Source organism: Filicampus tigris, chromosome 13 (assembly GCF_054856515.1).
Source record: "Filicampus tigris isolate MCC_2025a chromosome 13, RoL_Ftig_1.0, whole genome shotgun sequence".
NCBI lineage: Eukaryota > Metazoa > Chordata > Actinopteri > Syngnathiformes > Syngnathidae > Filicampus > Filicampus tigris.
In genome coordinates, this window is record NC_141229.1 from 5,786,686 (window position 1) to 5,809,557 (window position 22,872).

The 22,872-nt window shown below is 41.1% G+C and overlaps 1 protein-coding gene across 6 annotated transcripts in view; it reads left to right on the forward strand.

The window, feature by feature from the left end:
- The window catches only part of LOC147137341 (uncharacterized), a 144,278-nt gene extending 122,840 nt beyond the window's left edge, over positions 1 to 21,438 (forward strand). For 3 of the 6 annotated variants that reach the window (XM_086050356.1, XM_086050354.1, XM_086050355.1), the window contains 4 exons: positions 1,966 to 2,103; positions 2,648 to 2,774; positions 9,481 to 9,594; positions 21,316 to 21,438. In XM_086050356.1, the coding sequence (XP_085906482.1) occupies positions 2,070 to 2,103; positions 2,648 to 2,774; positions 9,481 to 9,594; positions 21,316 to 21,430 (390 nt within the window). In that variant the 5' untranslated portion in view covers positions 1,966 to 2,069 and the 3' untranslated portion in view covers positions 21,431 to 21,438. Of the gene's footprint in view, positions 1 to 1,965; positions 2,104 to 2,647; positions 2,775 to 9,480; positions 9,595 to 19,594; positions 20,360 to 21,315 lie in introns of those variants that run through there. The other 3 variants (XM_086050357.1, XR_015089408.1, XR_015089409.1) reach the window with 3 other exon arrangements.
- Positions 21,439 to 22,872: the final 1,434 nt, after the last annotated feature.

The following is a 22,872-nucleotide window of genomic DNA, read 5'->3' on the forward strand; positions in this document are numbered from 1 at the left end:
CACGCTTCACCAACTTTTCCGTGTATGTTCTTTGTCTTCATCATCGAATGAAAAGCCAAAGAAAAAGCACAGAGTTCGTCCTTTGATGCAATGCAATAGGATGGAATACATCAGAGCTGGGCCTTTTACTAAAAATTCGCGGTCCGTTTATCGCCTTCCGCCATCCGTCTATACTCCCGTTTGTCCGGCCGGACCAAATAGTAATCGCCTATAGTCCGGTCCGATTATCGTTTTAAACGGGCTTCTGTTAGCGTTTCCGACAACCAGCATCCATTAAATTTGTATAATTAAGTCATTGATCCTCCTGGAAAATGTTGAACATTTTTGGCGGGAATTGATCCCCTGAATTACGCCGAGAAGATTTAAAATAAACATCTTCAAGGAAAACACCTCAAGGAAACAAGTAATAACTGAACTTTTTGCAGTCTTTCTTGTCAACAGCACCACACGGACGTGCTCAATTACAGGTAGATTTGTACTGCGTGTGTGTGTGTGCGCATATGTGTGTGAAACAGCCCCGTGACTATATTGTCTGCATAACAGTGAGAAAATTAACATCTTCACCTAGCGCCTGGTTTGTTCCTGTTAAAAAGCCTAATTAATCACGGGGACAACGTTGGAACTGCAGTCTGTTCTGTCGAGCGTGAAATTACCTTTCTCTCACAAGCTGAGCTTGGGCACCCATAAACTGTGATCGTGGCAGCCAGGCACCTCTCCACTTGACTGGACTATTTGTTATCTCACATGCTGAATGAAAGACCTTGAAAAGGAGACCAAAGAAAAGCAAAAAAAAAAAAAAAATGCTAGCAGAGGGTGAGGAAACACCCTGTGATGAACAAGGTTGTGATTTGGTCAAGGCCACATACATTATTTGATAGAAACTTTGAGAGCTTGACACAGAGTCAAGACCAAGACTTCGAGAGCTGGAGACAAAGTCAAGACCAAGACTTTGAAGAGCTAAGACCATGTCAGGACTAAGACCAATGCGGTTTGAGGTTGAGCCAGGACAAAGACTTTGAGGAGTTGATACAGAGTCAATACCAAGACTTCGAGAGCTTGATACAGAGTCAAGACCAAGACTTCAATAGGTTGACAGAGTTGAAACTAATACTTTCAGGAGTTAAGACCAAGACTTTAAAGGGTTGAGACAAAGTCAAGACCAAGACTTTGAAGAGCTAAGACCTTGACAAGACCAATGCAGGTTGAGACTGAGTCAGGACAAAGACTTTGAGGAGTTGATACAAAGTCAAGACCAAGACTTCGAGAGCTTGATACAGAGTCAAGACCAAGACTTCAATAGGTTGACAGAGTTGAAACTAATACTTTCAGGAGTTAAGACCAAGTCTTTAAAGGATTTTGAGAGAGAGTTCGGAGCAAGAATTTGAAAAGCTAAGACCGTGTCAGGACTAAGACCAATGCAGGTTGAGCCTGAGTCAAGACAAAAACTTTGAGGAATTGATACAAAGTCAAGACCAAGAATTTGGGAAAATAGGTCTCACACCTGATCTCAAGTTCAACAATGCTCAAGGAAGGAGATCTTGGTTCCTTCTGTGACCAAGTGAGAGATCAAGACTTTGAGTCGCACAAACCAAGTCAAGAGTTAGAAACCAAGTAAAAATTGATACCTATTTGACTGTGGAAAACAATCCAATAATGATGGTGAGACCAAGCTCAAGAAATACAATGACCCAAGGAGGAGAGTTTGGCTCCTTCCGAGATATCCCACTCTGTAAAAAAAATGAAAATAAGTGAGGAAAAAAAAACCAATATGCGACCAGGTATGCGAACACCTCCTCCAAGTTAGCATTTCGGGCCAAATCGATAACTTTTGAACTTCCCCAGCACGGGCGTAGAAGGATGCTCTTGACATCTATAGACATACCATGGAAAGCGGGACCGGCTTGTATGAATCACTGGAAACACCCACTCCGCTAACCTCTCCCCCCACTGCCACCCACCTCCCAGGCACCGCCAGCATCAACCGTCTTTGTACTTAACCTCGTGTATCGTGTTGAGACGCCACCGAACGGGATGCTGGACTATTTCTGGATCAGTAGGAGGAGGAGTGGATGACGGCTGCCGAGATTGTGAAACATGACAGAGGTGAACCTTGTTTTCCGGGAATGGGCTGACAAATTCACATTCACCCATGAACCCTCTCGGCTCTATGCCGAGGTGGCCATTTGTTTCCACCTCACTTCATTTTCGCAACCATTTTAGCTATGTTAATGCAAATGTAATTTAAACTTCAAGGCTGGTGATTTTTCTGATTTTTATCAATGGGAACTTCAGATCTATACTAATGATCAGAATTGAAAAGTAGCATGAAATGTTAAAAATGTCGTGAAAATCAAACAAGGACTAATTTGTGTCATCTCCCCCAATGGGTGCTGGTGGACATTTTTTCACCAGCGCGGCATGAGAGATCCGGCAAAATTTAATGAGTTTTTTTAACTTGTCGCAAACTGGTTCATTGTTTTCTTACCGGTGGTCCGAAATAGCGCAATGACATTTAAAAAGTGACGGCTGAACGGCGGTGTGAGAGCGAGCCTGTTTCAGCAGCTTCAGTTCACTGTCGGCTTTTTCTGCTCTGTTTTTGAACCTTGTTTGTTTGTATTTTTGTTCTGCAATTCGTCCTGGCTCGCAGCCGAGAAGAAGACAACGTCTGTTTTCACGGGGAACGTTAGCTCCGTCCCCAATAAGACGGATGAGTTTGCGGCACTAGCGCGGCATGGGAGAGACTTCTGCCAGTCATATCTGTTGCCTTTTAAAAGGTAAGTCAACCCAAACATATTTTTTTTCAGGAGTATGTTCTATGCAGGCCCACGATTTGAAACAAGGCAATATGATTAATATCAAATATGAGTTAAGTAGCAAAATCCACACGTTTTCAGCCATCACTGGGGGCGGCCATTTTGTCACTTCTGTCAACTGAAAATGACATCACAGACCCTCACGCAGGGGCGGAGCCAGAAAGTGGCTAATGGGTGGGCCTGAATTCTTAGTATACAATAAAATAAAAAACACGACAAAATGCAAATTAAAAAATAATTTTATAATCATTTAAACATTTTTTTTTCTTTTCATGAATCTGACTGTGGTGGGCGGTCTGTCAATCTGGGTGGGCCTGTGCACACCCAGGCCCACCCATGGCTCCGCCCCTGCCCTCAGGGCTCAGATAACGACCAATCACGGCTCACCTGTTTTCTGAAGCTGAGCTATGTAAGTGTTAAGATATTATCCTGTGCGAGTGCAATGACACAAACACACACACATGCATACACAGATGAGGACGGCGGGTCACATGGGACCCATGTTCCAATCTCCTGTACAAATCTGCGACGAGGCGTTTGTTTTTTTTTGTGTTTTTTTTTTTGTTCTGCCCTGTCCTGTGGGAACTGGCACGGATAATTAATTTGGTTTCATAAACGTCTGTCGCCACATAGTCAGGGACTGGGAGTTCTCTTTAAACAAATAATTGAATTTCCGCATCAATCCCAGGTAGGCCACATGGAAAAATCAGGTTCATGTGCGCATGCCTGCATGTTTAGATTTAGATATATAAAGTGGGTGTTCAAGTTAGAAGGAGTCCACAGCTGCTGCTAGGTTTCCTGGGAAATCAGAGAGAGAGATTGAGAACAGAGGGGGCAGGGAGAAACAAACAAGTAAATACATTTGTTGGAATTGGGAATGGGGGAATAATTAAGAGAGAGTGAGGAATACTGAGAATGGGAAATGTTTTCAGAAGAGACAGAGGGAGTAAAATGTTGACGCTCGCTGGCAGCCTGAGAATGCAGCCTGCTTTCTGGGCCGCAATCAAATCCATATAAACTGAGTCATCATTCACTCGCACGCTGCTGCATCACTGTGACCAAAGGGAGGGAAAGGCACTCACTGGATGGACGCAACATTAAGTACACTCGCTCAATGTAAAGGCATCCAGAATAATAATAATAAAAAGTGATAATGGCAAAATGACCGTGCTCGAATTCGATTGGCATTGACAGAGAGGATGTCACGCAATTAGGAAACTGAACGAAAATGCAAAGGGAGAACATGCCCAAAGTTGCTCGGAAAAACGTTCTTAAGAAAAACGTTTGATTTTAAATGCACAACGTTAAAAGTCAAATAAAAAATAATCAACCGAATTATCACTTATCTCAAAACTCCTAAATCGGGTTAGTTATATCTCAAGGCACAACGGTACGTCAACTTCCACTTGTACGATAATGCAAAATTCACTGCAACCTTAATGTCAGATTGCATTACAGACTGTGTTCATTTCATGAGAAATAGATCGCCACGTCAGATTATGCTTTGCCATTCAAAATGGCGGTTCGTTGTCCCACTTTGCAGTTGGTTTTCTATGCTGTTGTATTTCTAATAAAATCTCTTGAAAAGTCAGAGAGTCTGTTCTCAATCTTCGCGTAAATAAGACAACTCTCACGCGGACGGCAGAATGCTCAGGGAAAGAAGGAAATGACAACAACTACGTGAGACAGACAGGACGATGTTGGAAATGAAGAGATTACGTTTAATCCCTAAAACTCCTCTGCGTGGGGGGGGGGGGGGTGTCAATAGTGCTCCGAGTCTGTCTCAAAGAAAGGCTGTCGAATGTTTTTACATTTCACCTGGATAAGTCTCAAAAGGCCACCCCAAAAAGTGTGAGAACACCACAATAACGCGGGTTGGTTTCGCCCCCCGAAGTAGAGCTGAGAGTGCGAGGCGGCGACGAGAAAGGCCAATCAATGAGCGGCACGCCCAAGTCGATCTGGAGCCTCTTCCATCACAGTCTGCACCAATAAGATGGACGCTTACCTGTGCACTTACTCGGCTGGCAGGCACAGTCAGCGAGCGTGGAAACACCAAGTCAGGGAAAAGAAAAAGTGCCTCTCGCTCGCTCCACATGCTTGCTAATGCATCTTCCTCCGCGTCCTGCTGGGCTCATCCAGCTGCTGTTTACGCCGCAGCTAAGTAGTCACGGTTTAGCCAGGAGTAAGCAAGAATAGAACCTACTGTACACTTGTGTTCAGAGTAATAGCAGTGTGTTTTTTTTGGGTTGGGTGCATATATGATAAAAGCTGTTCACAGATGCCTGAAATTGGTGGGTTTCCATGCAACACAGATTGGGAAGCAGTTCTCTGAAACACTGTTAATTGTTGGACGGCTAAATATTAATTTGAAATGGTGGTGGTGGTTATATAGTGAAAAAAATTTGATAGTTCGACGTCAAACAAACTGTCTTACACGGGCCAGCTATCTTTAACCAAATTATGTCTTACACGAGTCAGCTAGCTTTTTGCTAACACAATGGGAAATGCCACAGACAAGCTAAGGGAAGTAGCATCAAAATTGAGCTAGCTATAAACAACTATTATTTGAACACAAGCAGTATAGAAAACGACTAATTGCGTAGTGACAATGTTTATGTTTCATCAAAAAAAATACCTTCACAAACTCGCAGAACCTTTAGTACTGTTAATACCGGTTAACAATTAGCACAGGGTCGCTACAAAACATACGTTTCAATTCAACTGAACTGTTTTTCTGACCGCCAGAAGAAGCGGCACAATGGCCACTAAATTAAAAGTTTCGCATAAAATCATGTTTTACTATTTACAATTTTTATTTGTTATTATTGTATGCTTTTATACAATACAATCAGAGTTTTTAGTGTGCTGGATAAATGGAATGTCCATACATTTCATTTGGGAAAGATTGGAGACAAATGATTTTAGTTCTGAGCGTGGTCATCGAAGAAATTCAGTTCAAGGCATGGCCGTATTGATTTGGTGATTCTCGGGAAAGCAAAGTCGGAACACCATTTTCAGTTCAGTAAGGGTCATATTCTCCCGTTACGCACTTTTTATTTTGCTTTTCTACTTTGTGTGTTATTGCCGTCCAGACCTCCCAACACACTCACCACGCCGTAAACGTGTGAATGAAGACAGAAACACCAAAGGAGCCTGATTCATTAAGAACTAATGCTGTGTGGAGCTCCTGGAACGTGTACTTTTCCTGAGACGCGTGAATGTAATTTCAATCCATGAAAAACATAAAGCACACTTGAAATGTGAAAATATTAGGGATGTGCATCTCTCCACAAAAGACGATTCGATACGGTTTTCGGTACGCGGGGTTCGATTTGAAGCACTTGCATCTTTTAAATCAAAAACCGATTTTCCGGTTCCAACCTGTATTTGCTACTCCCCTAGAAAATAACGTACACAAGCATAATGTGCTTTGCCAGTCTTTATGTGGACTGCACTGGCTGGCAGCTACAGACTTTAAAGGATTTTTTTTTTTTTTTCCTGTATTAAGTCCACTCGCGCAAATATTCTCTGGCAGTAAACGTCCCGACTAAAACCCTGTAATTGCCTACTCACCTCGCGCCTTTAATCAGCATAATAAAATAGTTTTTGTTCGGTTTCTCTGTGCGGTTGGGGACCCTACTCTACAGTAAATTTATTGAAATCATAAGCTATCAAAGGAAGTCGTTTACAATATGTATATTTGGCGTGTATTGTAACTGCATCCAAACTTCAGGTGCGGCACTTGACGCACTACAGCCTTCGAAGCGCATCCAAGGAAAAGTAACATTTGGAGGTAATTTATTGTTCTTGATTTGGCGCCACACTAGGTCTGTATGTTCTGGGGTGTCGCTGCCGTGGTGAGAAATGTCCAATATCCTGTGGAAAGAAAAAGCACAAGGCATTTCCACAGTTGTTGGAGATAAAGACCTCTCCACTCGCTCCATCTGTCTGTGAGCGCTTCCATGACACCTTCATTGTCAGCGGCTGATAAATGCTTTCCCCGCTATTAGCATTTTTATTGACGCTTCAAATTGCAAATGGCTCCCTCTCGCCACCGCCTTTTGTCTTTACACGGTGGGGTGGGGGCCCCGTCTGCTGGTCGTAGCTTGCGTGATAAATCACCAACGATTTGAACCGATTTCTGAATATAACATCAGGTTGCCAACCTGAGCACTTCTAATTTTCAGTTTTGGAATGCCTGCTCTCTTTGTCAAGTGTGCGTGTTCCGCACAGCAGTAGTCGGTGGTGGTGGACTCGAGTCACGTGGTCTGATTTGAGTCAGACTCGAGTCACCAATTTAATGGCTTTCAATTTTCCTTGGCTAAAACTTGATATATATCAAGTACAAGTATATATACTTGATGGTAACGCTGACTTGACCTTGACTTGCTTTTCAAGAGATTTGACTTGACTTTGACTGAACTACACACTAATGTAATTACACTTTGTGGGCATCACAAGGACACCCCCCCCCAAAAAGTTGATTTTTCAATGTGATTTTTAAATATTTCTTCCCATATATATTTCAATATTTCTTCACTATATATCACTGTAAGAATGTTACTCAACTCAACTTTATTTATACTGCACTTTAATATCCTTTGCTGCATACAAAATGCTGTACATGGAGTAAAAATTAGACATACAAAAACATGGACAGTTAAAACAAGAAATTAACAACATTAAAACAGTAAACAGCATAAACACACACGTACATTGGCAGCTGTTTTTTTTTATAAAGCTTCATGAGAACCACACCATCGATGTTAGCTTCATACACTCATCTATGGCGTTTTACATTGTGGTAGCATTAAGCTAGCAGACTTTCGTATGAAAGTTTGTGGTTTTATTAACATGTACATCTCAGTTTTAGGTTTATTTTGATCGGAAACTTCAACCCACAGTGGGCACTGCATGCTTAACTGCTGCTTGTTGTGAAGTTTGGGGCCACCATCTAGTGCTCGTAACACTTTTCCATTTTTTGCTCGCAACTCAAGACAAAAAAAAAAAAAATTGGCCGAGCTACAACTTACTAGAAACATCGGGTCACTCGCAAGTCAAGGGACCACTGTTTTAAAGTGTTCTGTGATCATAGTTGATGATATATTTATGGTTTAAACAATTCATATTTGCAGGGCTTACTCTACAGTGAGCACAATACACGGATAACAAGTATGAAGGCGTTAGCCGCTGTACAATGGCTGCCATTGCTGCAATAGCGACCACACAAAAATGCAATTACTTATCAGCAAATGACCGTAAAATCTGATTCACCCCAACCCGCCACACATCCCATCCTCCCTTGCCTTTGAGTCGCTTTGGAGTGGCGAGTGTCATTGTTTATGTATTTATTCATTGTGAAGCAGGGATTACTGACTTTACAAGGTCACTCAAACACATGAGTGAATCGACTATTGACTGAAATGTAAATTTGGGCTCACTGCCGTCCTTCCTTGTCAATCCCGGGGAGCAAAAATGTGTTTTTCCTTAAAGTGCTGATGAAGTCGCTCCGTCGGAGGGGGGTCGGTGGGGGTCGGTGCTGGTTGGGGTTATTGTGGCAAAGGATCTCGGGGAAAAGCCGCAGAAGCGGAAAATGAAATGTTGATATTGATTTGACAATCTAATGACAGAGGGCACCTCTCGGCGATGATAAGTGAGCAGATAGATGTACAATTACAGTAACTAAACAGGACCATTTGTCTAAACTAAAGCCTCTTTCACACAAATAATAATTTCCACTTTTTCAGAATTCCACATTTTCATCTTAAAATCCCCAAATTAGGAGGAGCTAAATATGCAACATGTCATTTAATTTGGGGAAACGTTTCTGAGAAAATTGAAACACCAAAACAAATGGTGATTTGGTGAATGTAAACGGTAATTTCCTAAAAGTCCAGAATGAGCGTAATAGTTTGAAGTTGGAATGTTTTAAAATGGGTGGGAAAAAAATGTGGGTAGAAGTCAGTGTAGAAATGTCTCCAGAATTTGGAATTTCAGTGACAATGTGAGATTCTTAAAAAAAAAAAACAATGGGGAAATTATTGGAATGTCCGCTGAACAGTTTGAAGTTGGAATGATTTGAATCTGTGAGAAATGTGGAAGGAAGAGCTAAATATGTGAAATATCTCTCCACATTTCTCAGCCTCTTCAAAACAATTCAATTTCAAGTAGTTCAGCTCGCTCAGAACATCTGTAAAATATATTGGTTTTTTTTTTTTGCCCACTGTTTTCAGTAGTCGACATTTTCCAAGACCAAATTCCCAAATGAATCCATACATGTCCTAATTTCTCAACCGATTATGACCATTCTGACTTCTAATTGTTCATCTTATTCATCTTGGGAACAATTTTAGAGAACACCCACGTTTTCGGAGATCCACATCTTCACAGTAAAAATCCCAATTTCAAAGACATTTGACCTCTTCCTTCCACATTTCTCCACCATTTGCTTTCCATTTTGCGATTGCATTGTTTTTGTTGTATGTTAACAGATCCACTGTTCGAATTTGGGCTATTCTCAAAGGCATAATTCAGCATTTTAAAAGTTTCCAATTCTCACTCTCTACCTTCCCTACATTTTACGTTTCCCACAGTCCTGATGCAAACGCCCCCCGTATGCGCATGATCCACTCATCCGTCTTTCATGCGTTCTGTGACACCTACGCAGGGAAGCCAAAGTGAACTCATCTGTCCGTCTGTCAGCAGCAAAGGTCATTTGTGGGTTAGGAGGAGGAGGGAGACCAGGGAAAGGACAGCGTGAGATCAAGGACGTAAGGGTGAGGTAATTATCATGTGACCTCATACACCTCAAGTTCAAATGAGCCCTTGTAAACAACTAGCTCCTAATGTCGCAGCCAGGGAGGTTGCATTAGTATTTTAGCAGTATATTGGAACCACTATTCTGTACAGTAAGCTCAGGAAGGCAATCAGGTTCATATGCACTCATCAGTCACAACATTAAGTACCTCAGTAAAATCGAATATCAAGAGGAATATCACAAATTCAAATATTTGAATACATTATTTTTCAAAATGCGGGGCTGGTAATTGTTATAATACATCAGAATTTAGATACAAATGATAAAGAATAGAATCGAATAGAATAGCTTTATTGTCATTGCAATACAATAGAACAGCGCAAACTGGTGAGAATAAATAATATAAAGATATTATATAGAGCGATGACCCGATCACATGACCAGCTGATCAGAATTGGGCGGAGGAAGATTATAAAATTCTAATTTTTTAAAAATTTTTATTATTATTATTTATTTTTTTAATGGCTACAAAGCAACAAAATAATCCTAAAGTACACAGATATTGTCTAAAGTTTTGCAACACGACCTGAAACATAAATAAATACAGCTAGTTGTAGAACGTTCTGATAGTTGTCATGTGAAGCTAACGTGAAGCTAGCGTCATATAACAATGATAATGTCTGCAGTATGGAAATATTTTGATGTGGAAAGCGGAAACACTGCAATGGTGACTTGCAATGTGTGCAAATTGAGCATTTCGTGGCGGAAAGCATAGAACATCTATGAACACAACTAATTTAATACGCCATCTGAAAAACTGATGTGCTCCAAAAAAAAGGATTTAAATGTTTTATTTGGTTTAAACCAATCCCCCACTAGCCATACTAAAGATGTCATGTTGGGAGAGTTTTGTTAAAAAAAATATTTTTTTAAAAACTGAAAAAATTAAGACAATTTGGATGCGCTAATTTTTTCTCGGCAGATTCTCAAAATCAGTTGACTCTGACTACTGTGCAAAAAATGTGATCAAGACATCCTAATTATATGATATAATAATAAAAATGAGGTAACAAATTGGACAATGTTTATCTAGTATGACAATTAACATCATTTTGCAGTATCAAAGTAAAATAAGAAATACTAGCATGTACCTAGGGTTACAGACGTATTTTTTTTTATATTAAATGTATACATCTTGAGTAGATTCATAAGTTTGCTTAAATATATTAACGATTTCTAAATACTTGTTTTATTTGTGTCACTGTGGCATGTTTTCTAATATAAATGTCATTCTTTTTGTCGAAGTGTTCGTCAATACTTATAAATTTAAATTAAATCCAAACATGATCCATCATGTCAACATCTACGTGTTGAATGTCGGTTTATTTTTGGCTGCCGCATTTATATTCTGTCATGCATCTCCCTGGATGCCTGGCTGCTGATGTCACATATTTATTCAGTCGGGCTGCTTAAACAAACCTCATCCAAATGCAAAAAAAAAAAAAAAAAAACAACAACAACAAAAAAAAAACACCCCAAAAAACATGGCCGGCGGCTCACAGCGGCCGATCCTGCTCGCACCTGATAAAAGTTTTACTTCGCCTCCTCCGCAAATAGGATCAGTAGGATTCCTTTGAGACACAGGATGTTCAGTTCAGCCCCGACATGTGCGCGGAAACACGCTTCACGCTCGCGCGGATAAACGCCCTGCGTAAGAGCGGAGAGGAGCATCTGTCGGAGGGAAAAAAGAGACGATTAATATGCGGCGTAAACACTGCGCGCGCTGTGCCAATTGATTGAATTAAGAGAAGGTCCGTGACGGCTAGAGGAGGCGTTTTAGTTAACTTGGGTAATTGGGGTGTAAGCGGTCGGCCTGTTTGGTTGATTGCGTGGACCAACGTAGTGAGACCGGGTGAGTCCAAACGTTTCACTTTCACGAGGGCCACCTTGACAATAGACTTAAAGCGGAAAACAACCCAAACATATTTTTTTCCAGAATATGTTCCCAGCAGGCCCACTAGTTGAAACACGGCATTCTGATTAATATTGCGTTTGTGGAATAAGAGTTAATCCACTCGTTTTTAGCCATCTCAGGGGGCGGCCATTTTGTCACTTCTGTCGACTGAAAATGACATCACAACTACTCAGGGCTCAGGTAACGGCCAATCAGCTTCAGAAAACAGGTCAGCCGTGATTGGTTGCTGTGAGCAGTTGTGATGTCATTTTCAGTCGACAGAAGTGACAAAATGGCCGCCCCCGGAGATGGCTAAAAACGAGTGGATTAATAACTCTTATTCCACAAAAGCAATATTAATCAGAATGCCTTGTTTCAACTAGTGGACTTGCATAGAAAAATTTATTGAAAAAAATACGTTTGGATTGACTTCCCATTTAAATTCATGAATCTGTCAAGCAATCATATCACAGTGCAGCATTGCCTAGAAATGGAGACGTTACCAACCACTTTGTCGAGATACAAGCCGTTGTTAGGGCCTTCATTTTTTTTTTTTTTTTTGCTTTGATTTTTGAGCAAAAATTTGAGATACAAGCGCTGTATGCTGGCACGTCAGGGAGATCTCCCGGCAGTAATAACTGAGCGAGGACAGACCCAGTCATCCTTGACTAAGAAAGCAAGTTTATTCTTCAAAAGAGTGTGCCCTCCGGACTGTGCCAGGAAGATGCTTCCACACGAGAGGAGCCTGACGTGCCTGATGTGAGCTCTGGCAGCGTAGCATTTAACGTACGGTGGATTTGACTTCAATTAGACATTTTATAGGAAGGCGGTGGAGCTAAGATAGTACAGGAGAAATCATTTCTTCTCCTGGTTCTGGTTAGAACTCATGCAACTGTGTTTTGGAGGGGAAACTCATTAACAAAGACTTGCAATAATCCAGCCTCGAGGTCACAAAAGTATGCGGTAGTTTTTAAAGCAGGCAACAGGAAATTAAGAAATTCTATAATAGAGCCGCCGCCTCTGCTCTAAATTGTTCAGAGGCCTCAATGTTTGTATAACTATGCAGTATGTGCCGTGGGTTGGCGCAATCTAAAATTAAGAGTAAAAAAAAAAGTTTTTTTTTTGTTAATGATAAAAATTAATTTGTTTATATGTATTAAAAAAAAAGAAAAAAATATAAATTCCTGTGATTGATTGGCCGGACTGTGAAAATAAAAGTAAATGCGCCAATGGCAGTGAATGACTTAATGAATCTAATAAACAAATCATTTCTGATTAGTATCATCTAAAATCATGAAATAAGTAGCGATAAAACAACTGAATTAGGATAACATTTATCGTCAAAATCATCTCATAAATAGAGCAGACAAAAAAAAAAATTCTATAATTCAAATGACTCTGGCCGTGGATTAATTAGCCTTCCCATATATATCTCCGGATCTGTGGCCGAGATGGCCTCCGTGACAAGTTACTTATCCAGCCGCGAGCGCATGTTGTTTCTCTTTGACCATTTGACTGTTGTATGTCTAGACTTTGAATTTCTTTCCTCAAAACATATATAGAAGGAAGCATTTATCTTCTCATGGAGGTCCTTTCAGAGTTCAAAAATACTGTTCGTGTGCTTATTATAGAAGGACAAGATGGGACTGATTTATTTCCACAGATCATTTCACTCCTGTAAGGTCATGCAGACAGTTTTAACAAATACGATAAGTCCTTTTTTTTTTTTTTTTTTGATAAATTGCAAACTTCTCCTTGAAGCAAAATTGCACTTGATCATTTCACTTTTTTTTTGTTCCCCGCATGTCCAAACACAGACGTAAATAAAGCCGCACATCCAAACAGGTCCTCAGGGTGTGTTAAGCCCTGAGGTTGCCATCTGTTCCCGCCTGCTTGGTATGCGGCGTTTTCCATCCATTCCTTCTTGGCTGCTGTCGTCGTAGAACGTGCACTTGTTTGATTTACTGTACGTGCGGGCCTGCGCGTGGTGTTTGCGTGTCGTCCTATGGTGCCATGTAGCATCAAGCGCTAATCCTTCAGTATCACGAAGCCCATCTTTTAAGACTTCGCATGTCTCCCGACTTTGTATTTCCGAGAAACTATTTGCTTACCCTGTAACTGCACATGATAACGCTGCAGTCTCCATTTTGTACAAAAGGTAATATTAATCAGAATCTTTAAAGGTCTAAAGGCATGAGTGATGTAATAAATAAATCAAATGAGACAACTAACCCCCCCCCGTCTATTAAGTGGCTCGTAATATGAAACGGAGACTTATCTCCGTGACACACGAGAGTCACAGGGATTGATTTTAAACAAACAAGCCACTGAGCTCCACTGAGCCTTACTATTTTCACTCGTTATTGTGCTGTATAAAAAAAACAAAACAAAAATCAAAACACCCAGAAGTTAAATAGAGGCGACAATTCCGCTACACAGCTTCCAGTTAGTATCGATTTGTGAAAAAATAATTTCACCATATTTATCCATACGGCTTTTCCGCCAGACAGCGACGATATACGTCTGGAAATGACAAAAGTAAACACGTTGTTTTTATGCGCGCTAACGTGAGCTTAACCTGTCGCCGCAGGGTAATACTCCGGACTCGCCACCTCTCTGCAGCTGCCTGTTTTTTCTGATGCGGTGGCGCTCCTCTCAAATGAAATGGATTGCTTATTTTTTGTCATTTTGCTGCTTGTTGCTAGGCAGAATTCTTGAGACTCAATCATACCTGCCCCGTGTGCCAGTGGGACAAATTGGCAGGTCAGTTCACGCCCACTAGGTTGTTTGGCTAACAAAACCGCACAACGGCACAAAGTGGAGCACATTTATGGAAGCATATCAATCTTGCAGCTGCTCTGTATTAAATATAAAATACATTAGGGAACGTAAGATCTCTATTGCAAACACGCCACGGGCTGTTTGTTGGCTCAGCGCTATTCTTTTCTAATGACTTGGGCTTGATTGGAATTTTTGTACTTGCCTCGCACACCCCCCCCCCCCACACACACACACACAAATCATTGGTATTAAAAACTTTATTAAGGGAAGATCAATACCGTTTACAGTACAGTGGGACCCGGGAAGGATTGTGATTCAAACATCCATACATTATTAACGACGTTAGCAAGCCCTGAAATTAAAAGGAGCCAACTGTCGCGTTCAATTAAGTCAGCCATCATTGGGAGATTTATTGTAAATAATAAATAGGAAGAGGAACAAAGCATGGATTGAGACATTAGTCAGTGACGATCAAGTCCAGTAGAGTCTAAAACGATGCTATTATGGCTTAAATAGGAAGTCAACCCAAGCGTATTTTTTTCAAGAATATGTTCCCAGCAGGCATTGAAACACGGCATTCTGATTACTGTTGCGTTTGTGGAATATAAATTAAGCAGCAAAATGCACTCGTTTTTTTAGCCATCTCCGGGGGCGGCCATTTTGTCTTTTCTGTCGCCTGAAAATGACATCACAACTGCTCACAACGACCAATCACCTGTCTTCTGAGCCTGAGCCGTGATTGGTCGTTGTGAGCAGTTGTGATGTCATTTTCAGTCGGCAGAAGTGGCAAAATGGCCGCCCCCAGAGATGGCTGAAAACCAGTGGATTAACACTTACTCCACAAACGCAATATTTATCAGAATGCCCTGTTTCAACTAGTGGGCTTGCATAGAACATATTCTTGAAAAAAAAAACCGTTTGCGTTGACTTCCGCTTTAAGGTCATCTTGGGGCGCCTTTGGAAATAAGCTACCGAACACGCCGACCATTTGGAAACGGTTGAAATGTGCCTTTTGGGTATTCCGGGTGCACCAAAAACGGAGTGCTGGTGCGCGCCCAACTGGGGACACGGTGCGCCGTGCTTCAAGCCGTACAGGTGGAAACACTTTAAGCACGAGCCGCTGATTGGTTTGAACATGGGCTGCATTCAGAAATTAATGGAAGCTCACATGCACTGTCAGAGTGGAGCGAATTTCCAAATTCCCACCAAATGTCATGTTGCTCAGAGAAACAGGTTTAGTTGGCTGGATTTTTTGAAAACACTCTCGAGGGTGCTAACGAGGCAGAATGCGTGATTCAAATCAGAATGACAGGCTTGCCCGTGTTTTTGTGGACACGGGTTTTTGAGATTTTTCGTGGGGGTGCACGTCATGAACATAACCTCCAAATTTCATGTTGCTAACAGAAACGCGTTTTGGGGGCTGGATTTTTGCAAAGCGTTCTCAAGGGTGCTTAACCAGCCAAAATGCCCGATTCAAACCGAAAGAGCAGACTTCCTTTATGCTAACGGGCGTGGTTCTTGAGACTTTCTTGTGAGTCTACTCATCATGGATACTGTATGCCCTCCAAATGTCATTTTGCTAAGGGAAACAGGTTTGGGGGGCTGGATTTATAAAACAATTTTTGAGGGTGCCAAAATGCCCAATTTGGAGCAAAATGGTAGACTTCTTGCATGTTTACAGGCATGGGTTTTGTAGACTTTTTTTTTTGTGGGTACACTGTGAAAAGAGAAATGGGTTTTGGGAGATGGATGTGGAGATTTTGGCTTCTTGAGACCTCCTGAAATAAGGAAAATTGTTGTTCATCGACACGTCCATGACGTAACCTTACTTTATGTCAATTAGTGCACATTTACAAAAGTGAATGTTCTTCGCATTGCTGTCAAATATAATAGTGCATAATATCTTTTCTTCCTTTTGCGTGCTCCGTATCTAACTTAATGTTCTCCGCTCTCAGCAATTCACCTGCTGAATAACACAGGGATAATGCTTAAATCCTTAATAATAGGGATTAGCTGGTAATCAACCACAAGGATCCTCCGGCGCCGCCATTGCGGAGACATTTTAACTCTTAATTCCGGTGTTTTGTTTTTTTATCGTGCTGGGAAGAGACGCAGACATGAAAGGAAAACCATCGTCCGAGTTCATCTGGGTTCAGCGGCGGGGGACTCCGAAACTTCCGAGGATGAAGCCTAAGAGTTGGCTAATTACAAAGCGGCTTAAAACGCTCATAATTTGCCGGTTTTGCCTCTTGTAGCGCGCGGGTTATCGACGAGTCACAGCGGTGTCATTTCAGAGGCAAAACGAGTTGAGGTTGTGAGGCTCAATTATTGTTCGGAGGAGTGGAGGAAATGAGCAACAATTCATTTCATATCATCTTTTCGACAGTAAATATTCTCCGATTTCTGCTCCCCTCCATGAAAGCATACTTGTCTTTGTGTTGAACCGAAATAAAACATTTGCTTTTACTTTGGAAAACAATGCTTTGCGTTTTTGCCTTTTTTCTAATTTTTGTTTATGAATTTTACAACACAAGTCAATTTGAAACAATGTTTTTTTTTTTGTTTTTTTTAAATCAAATTCATCGACTAACCAACAAAATAATTGACTGATTAATTGATGATTAAAATCGCAGCCCTAAAATGTAGAGAATATCTACTAGGCGATGTCTGGGCGTTCACAGGGGCCCCCAACATGCTTGGGGCCCACAGAATGTCTTTCCATTTTTCCTCCCAGATCGATGCCCTTTGGTCCTTTTGACACCTTATTTTTTTAATATTCGATGTTTGCCCAGCCAACTGAAGGCTTGACGATGTCTTTGTGCTGCGAGCGTCCCCCACTTTAGTGCGAGCAGGACTAGCTTCATGCTAGCAGGTGCACCGCTGTATGTATAAGACATCCGCGCGTGTGTGCTTGTGCGTGCGGTAGGATGAAGCGGCTTTGACTACATCCTCCACACAGCAGATAAGGATCAGAGGCGTCTTGATAGAAGGAATTAGGTGCAAAGATTTCATTGATCTCTAATAGAGCGCTACAAACCGTATCGTGTCCAAGGAAACGCCACCCATACGGACGCACGTTTATGCACAACATTGCCTGGCAAATGTGCGAGATCGCATGTCACGAGGAGAGCACGTAGCATCACAAAGTGCTTTCATGCAGACTTTTCATTGCCCGCTTTTATTGTCAGACGATTTGAACGGGAATGAGACACTACAAGCACAATTCATCGTTTTAGGCCCAAGTGTTTCTTGTTTTGTTTGCGGTAGCCGTTTTATATGATTTTTTTTTAAACTCTTATTTTCACACCAGGATTGAAAAACGCTTCTTTTGTTTGAATTCTCCTTTTATCCCCATTTGCGCCTTTTCATATCCCTTTTTTTTAACTTTTTATACTCTACCTACATTTTTGGGGGGGTTTAACATTTTGATAATCTCTTTTTGTTTTAAATCAATGTTTTCGTTTGAATCAAATTTTGAATCAAAATGTTTATTAAAACATTATACTCCCAAGTTAAAACTTAAATTAATTGAATTAACATCTGTATAGTCAGAGTTGAAAATGAACGAGTAAATAAAAACTACAGTAATTCCATTCTTTGAATTCACTTTTTTTTTTTTTTTACACCCAATTCATTTTGCATTTTTGCAAACAGAATTTTGTTTGAATTCATCTCCATGCTCATTAAAAAGAAAAAAAGTCACATTTTTGTGCATAATTTCAAAAATATATTTTGTTTTTGGCCTGAGCGGTCCCGACACTCAATGAAGTTTTGAGGGCCTAAACACACACGAAAACCCACCAAACTTTGCACACACATCGGGACTTGTGAAAATGTAGCTATTTTAGTTCTCATAGATGATTGCAAAATAAAAGCCTGCAGTTTTTTTTTTGTGTGTCTGGGGGAAGGAATTTACCACATTTAAATGTTTTTTTTTTTCAATTCACATTTTTTCCCCCCAAATTTGTAACTGCCAACGTGTCTTCGCTGAGAAGTGACGAAGCAATCAAGCATAACATTTAGCTTTGACCTCGAAAACCTTTTTTATTCATTAATTACATTTTATTCAAGAAATGATCATTTGCATTACTATCATGTATAATCTTTCTATGTGGAGAAGTAATCTTTTTAATCAATTATACCCACTTGACGTCTTGATATGAAAATCATTTTCCCCCAAAAGTCTATTCTCAATTGAAACTTCAAAAAGTGGCGTATCTCTTGAACGGCTCGAGCTAACACAGCTCAAGACTAGTTCATCTCAAATATATTTGCCCCAAAACGTGTGACCACAGCACGGGCATCGTCATTATCTTAAGTTTAGAGGTGTTCATACACGTTGGGCTGTCGTATGTGTAGCGATATCCTTATCAGCCGTGTAACTTGAAGAGCGGTGTGAGTGTAAAGCGATACGACAGGAAGTAAAGCGATAACGAAGCGGTCGAGATTTTGTGGGGCGTTATCGGCCATTATCTGCTCGGACTGTAATGATGGCACGCTTTGTCTTGTCCCGCTGTTCCATTCCTCTGTCAGAACCGATACCTTGTAAAACATTCACAGGGCAGTCATTAAAATAGTTGGAGGATTGCCATTTTCACATGGTTGTGTACTGAGAGGATGGATGGATGGATGGATGGACAGACTTTTTTGTCTTAACAAAATTTTAAAAATATGAAATGCTGGAGAAAAAAATTAAAAGTGTTTACTTTACCTATTTTTTATTACACAATACATAGTGACCTTTTCTTAATCTTGCCCTTGACAAGTATTTCACATTTAAAAAGCTAAAGCTAATACTGAAACTGATAAAAATGAATGAAGCTAAAACAAAAAAAAAGCTCAAATGAAGCTTTTTCCCAAAATAAAAAAAAATAATAAAAACTAACAAACTTGCTCGAAAAACGAATTAAAAAGTAACAAAAAAAAAAAAGTAAAAATGAAATAAAACGAGTGATAATGAAAAATCCCAAACTAGTATAACCCCTATTTCAAAGCACCACTGCACCCGTCTTTTCATCCCCTGCAAAGATTGTTGACTCACCCTCTGTGGAAATGTCAAACACTTCTTGCAGTGCGAGTGAAGACAGAGAAAAACGGGTGGGGCGGGGTGGGGGTAACTCCCTTCCGATTGTTTTGTTCTCACATTTAATCCTTGAGACGTTTAGCCGGTGGAGAGAATTTCCACAATAAAAGCTTCCTGGTTGTTTTGGGGGGACTGCCCTCGAGAGGTCCTGGAAGTTGGCGATTAATTACTTTCCTTTTCTTTTTTTTTCTTTTTTTTTTTTCCAGTCGAGCAAATCAAAGACAGCCCAGAAGAGAAGACAGCCTCATCGCTTAATCAACTAATGAGCTTCAGGACATCCCCCAACGCCGCTATACGCCAACACGCACGCTACTCTTATCATCGGAGGGCCTCATTTCAGTTCTCTGAAGATCGCTCCGTCACAGACTAAAAACAGTCCGTTCGGCCTCTTTAAAATAGAATTTGAAGGGGGGGGCCAGAAACGTCCCCACCGTCAAAAAGGGCCATTCTAACTTTGACGAATGCCGACGATGTTTGGTAGTTCGGAGGAATGCCCGTTCGAGTATGCACAACTGGTTGGTTTGGACCCCGAGGGGTTACGCGCGACCTCTTGGTCACATCGCCGCAGCTTTCACAGAGGCCGCCGATAAGACTGAAACAAGCCATTGAGTTCTTTTTTTTTTTTGTTAATAGCTGTAAGTGTGGGAAAGACGGGAGAAGATATGCGATGGGAAAAAATGTCTGAGAAACAAGGAGAGAGTTTACATGAAAGCCATTTAATTAAAAATGGACTCTTGAAAGGATTACGTCGCTTAATTCTCAGTTCTCATTTTGACCTTGACTTAGCATCTCGCTACTGTGAGATGATGATGGTCAATGAGCAGTCAATGAGACTTTTTCTTTCCACCTGTGAGGAACATTTGCACACTCTTTAAACTGCTGGGTCAAAAATAACCGAATTTTGGTTAAAAATTCGACTGATCGAGCCAAAAATCGGTTTGTTTGAGATAAAACGACCCCTTTTTTCGTACAAAATAATCCCCCCAATTGGGTTGTTTTTATACAAAACAACCCAAAGCTGGGTCAAATTGACCCAAGTAGCAGGTCGGTTGATTTTTTGACCAAAATTGGGTAGGGATGTAATGATTCACTCAAGCAGTTCAATTCGATTTTGATTCTCAGTTCTCGATTTCGATTCGATTCGATTTTTTAAAAATCTTTTCTTTCAACAAATGAATGACTCATTTTATAGCCAAAAGATTTTATTATTTTAACATCTGCATTTTGTCCTTATTTACAAACGGTAATTTTTTTGTATCTTTACCAAAAACAACTTGGAAATGAACTAACAATTTTGACTATTTAACTGCATTTTTGTCTTAGCGGTGTTTTGTTCGCGCCAGAACACAAAACATGAAAATGAATCAAATGAAAATGAATAAACGTACAACAGATTTGACTGTCATCATTACAAATCCTTTTGTGATCAAATTTTTGATATTTTGATTCTTTAATTTTTTTCACACCCCCCGAATATATTTTTAATCAATTCTAAATCGAATTTCGAGCTCACTTGCTCCTCTCTCAAAACAATTGGGTCCAAAATAACCCAAATTGGGGTCAAAAAGAGACCAGCCCAACTTTTTAGTTATACACTTAACCCAAACAAGTTGGGCCAAACCCACGAGAACAACCCCCCAAAAAATAGGTTTTTTTTGCACCCAACTTCTGGCTCTACTTTGCGAGTTAAAATCGTGTTTAAATTGTGACACGTTTTCCAAACGTATCTCACGCCTCCTTGGTGCTTGTACACAAATATGAATGATTACATGGACGGTTGAAAAAGAGCCATGTGATATACTCCAATGAGAAAATGAAACGTGGATGGAATTAGCATCTGATTACGTGGCTTAATCCTCCTCTCGTTTTGTCCTTGACCTACCATCCCCGCCACCTTCTCATCCTTTTTTTCCTCCCTTCCCTGCAGCCATGTCTCCATCTGGCCTCCTCACCCCTCCTGTCATCCACGACACCGCCACCCCCGCACGCCCACATCCGCCCCCACCACCCTCGTCCCGCTCGCCTTTGAGCGGGGCCGATGAAAACAACGCCCGATTCTTTATCTCATCACATCTCGTTCGCCACCACTAAGCTTCGCTTCCTCCCTGTGTGTGTGTGTGTGTGTGCGTGTGTGAGTGTGGGTGTGTGTCCAGGTTCAGATTGCCAAACTGATTACATGGCTTCCTGTTTAGGAACGGACCTCAATGGGCCGTAATAGGGCTCCTTTCAACTCTTTGGTATGTGTGAAGCAGCATGTGGCTCATTACGCAGGTTATCCTCGCGCCACAGGTCACAGTTGTATGTTTGGGCTCGCTGTGTTGACAGCAGTTTTGCCATTTTCTTTTTCATGTTACGGCCTTATTGTAAAATGGAGTTTCCTCAAAAAAGACCTCACAAGTCATTCTGAAAGTGGGAGAGCAGCTGCTGTGTTCCTCAAAGGATGTTTTACACGGACTTTTGTCTGCTCTATACAATCGCTCCACTTCCTTGATCCTTTTTAAAATTTGTCAACTGTGCGCATGTGAAGCCCTTTGAGACTTTCTTGTGCGCCAAGGGGAAATACACCCAAACATTTTTTTTTTCAAGAATATGTTCTATGCAAGCCCACTAGTGGAAACGATTAATATTGCTTTTGTGGACTAAGAGTTAATCCACTCGTTTTTAGGCATCTCTGAGGGCGGCCATTTTGTCACTTCCGTCGACTGAAAATGACATCACAGTTGCTCAGGGTTCAGGCAACGACCAATCATGGCTCAGCTTCAGAAAACAGGTCAGCCGTGATTGGTCGTTACCTGAGCCCAGAGCAACTGTGATGTCATCTTCAGTCGACAGAAGTGACAAAATGGCCGCCCCCAGAGATGGCTAAAAATGAGTGGATTAACTCTTATTCCACGAAAGCAATATTAATCAGAATGTCTTGTGTCAACTAGTGGGCTTGCATAGAACATATTTTTGAAAAAAAATGTTTGGGTTGACTCTCCATAACTTCCACTAACAACCCAGCCTAAAATAATGCTTGTCTCTCAGCCGTGACGTATCGCGGCAACATACTTCCTTGGCGCTTTACTATTTACCAACTTGGACAGGGCTTTGGCGGCACCTTTACGGTATCTTAGGGCATCTCAAAAAGAGCTTACGCGTCATTCAGTGCTGTAAAGAAGTCTTCAGTCTCATTCTACAAATGGCGACAGTCCAATAACAGCTAAGCGGCGGTTAGCAAGACCAAATTGTCGCGTGTGAGTGTGTGTGTTTTCTCCCCTTACCTAATCAATGTATTGACCGACACATAATGAGGCGAGTGTGTGTGTGTGTGTGTGTGTGCGTGCGGGAAGCTGCCAACATCTGGAGGTCAACAGGAATTATTTTGGTAACATGATGGCGGGGAGGCGATGTTTTCTGCCGAGCCGTTATTTGCACAACAGCCAATTTGAGCTAACTGCCGCCCCGTGGTGCTTGTCAATCCGTCAAACGCGTCCACCCGCTT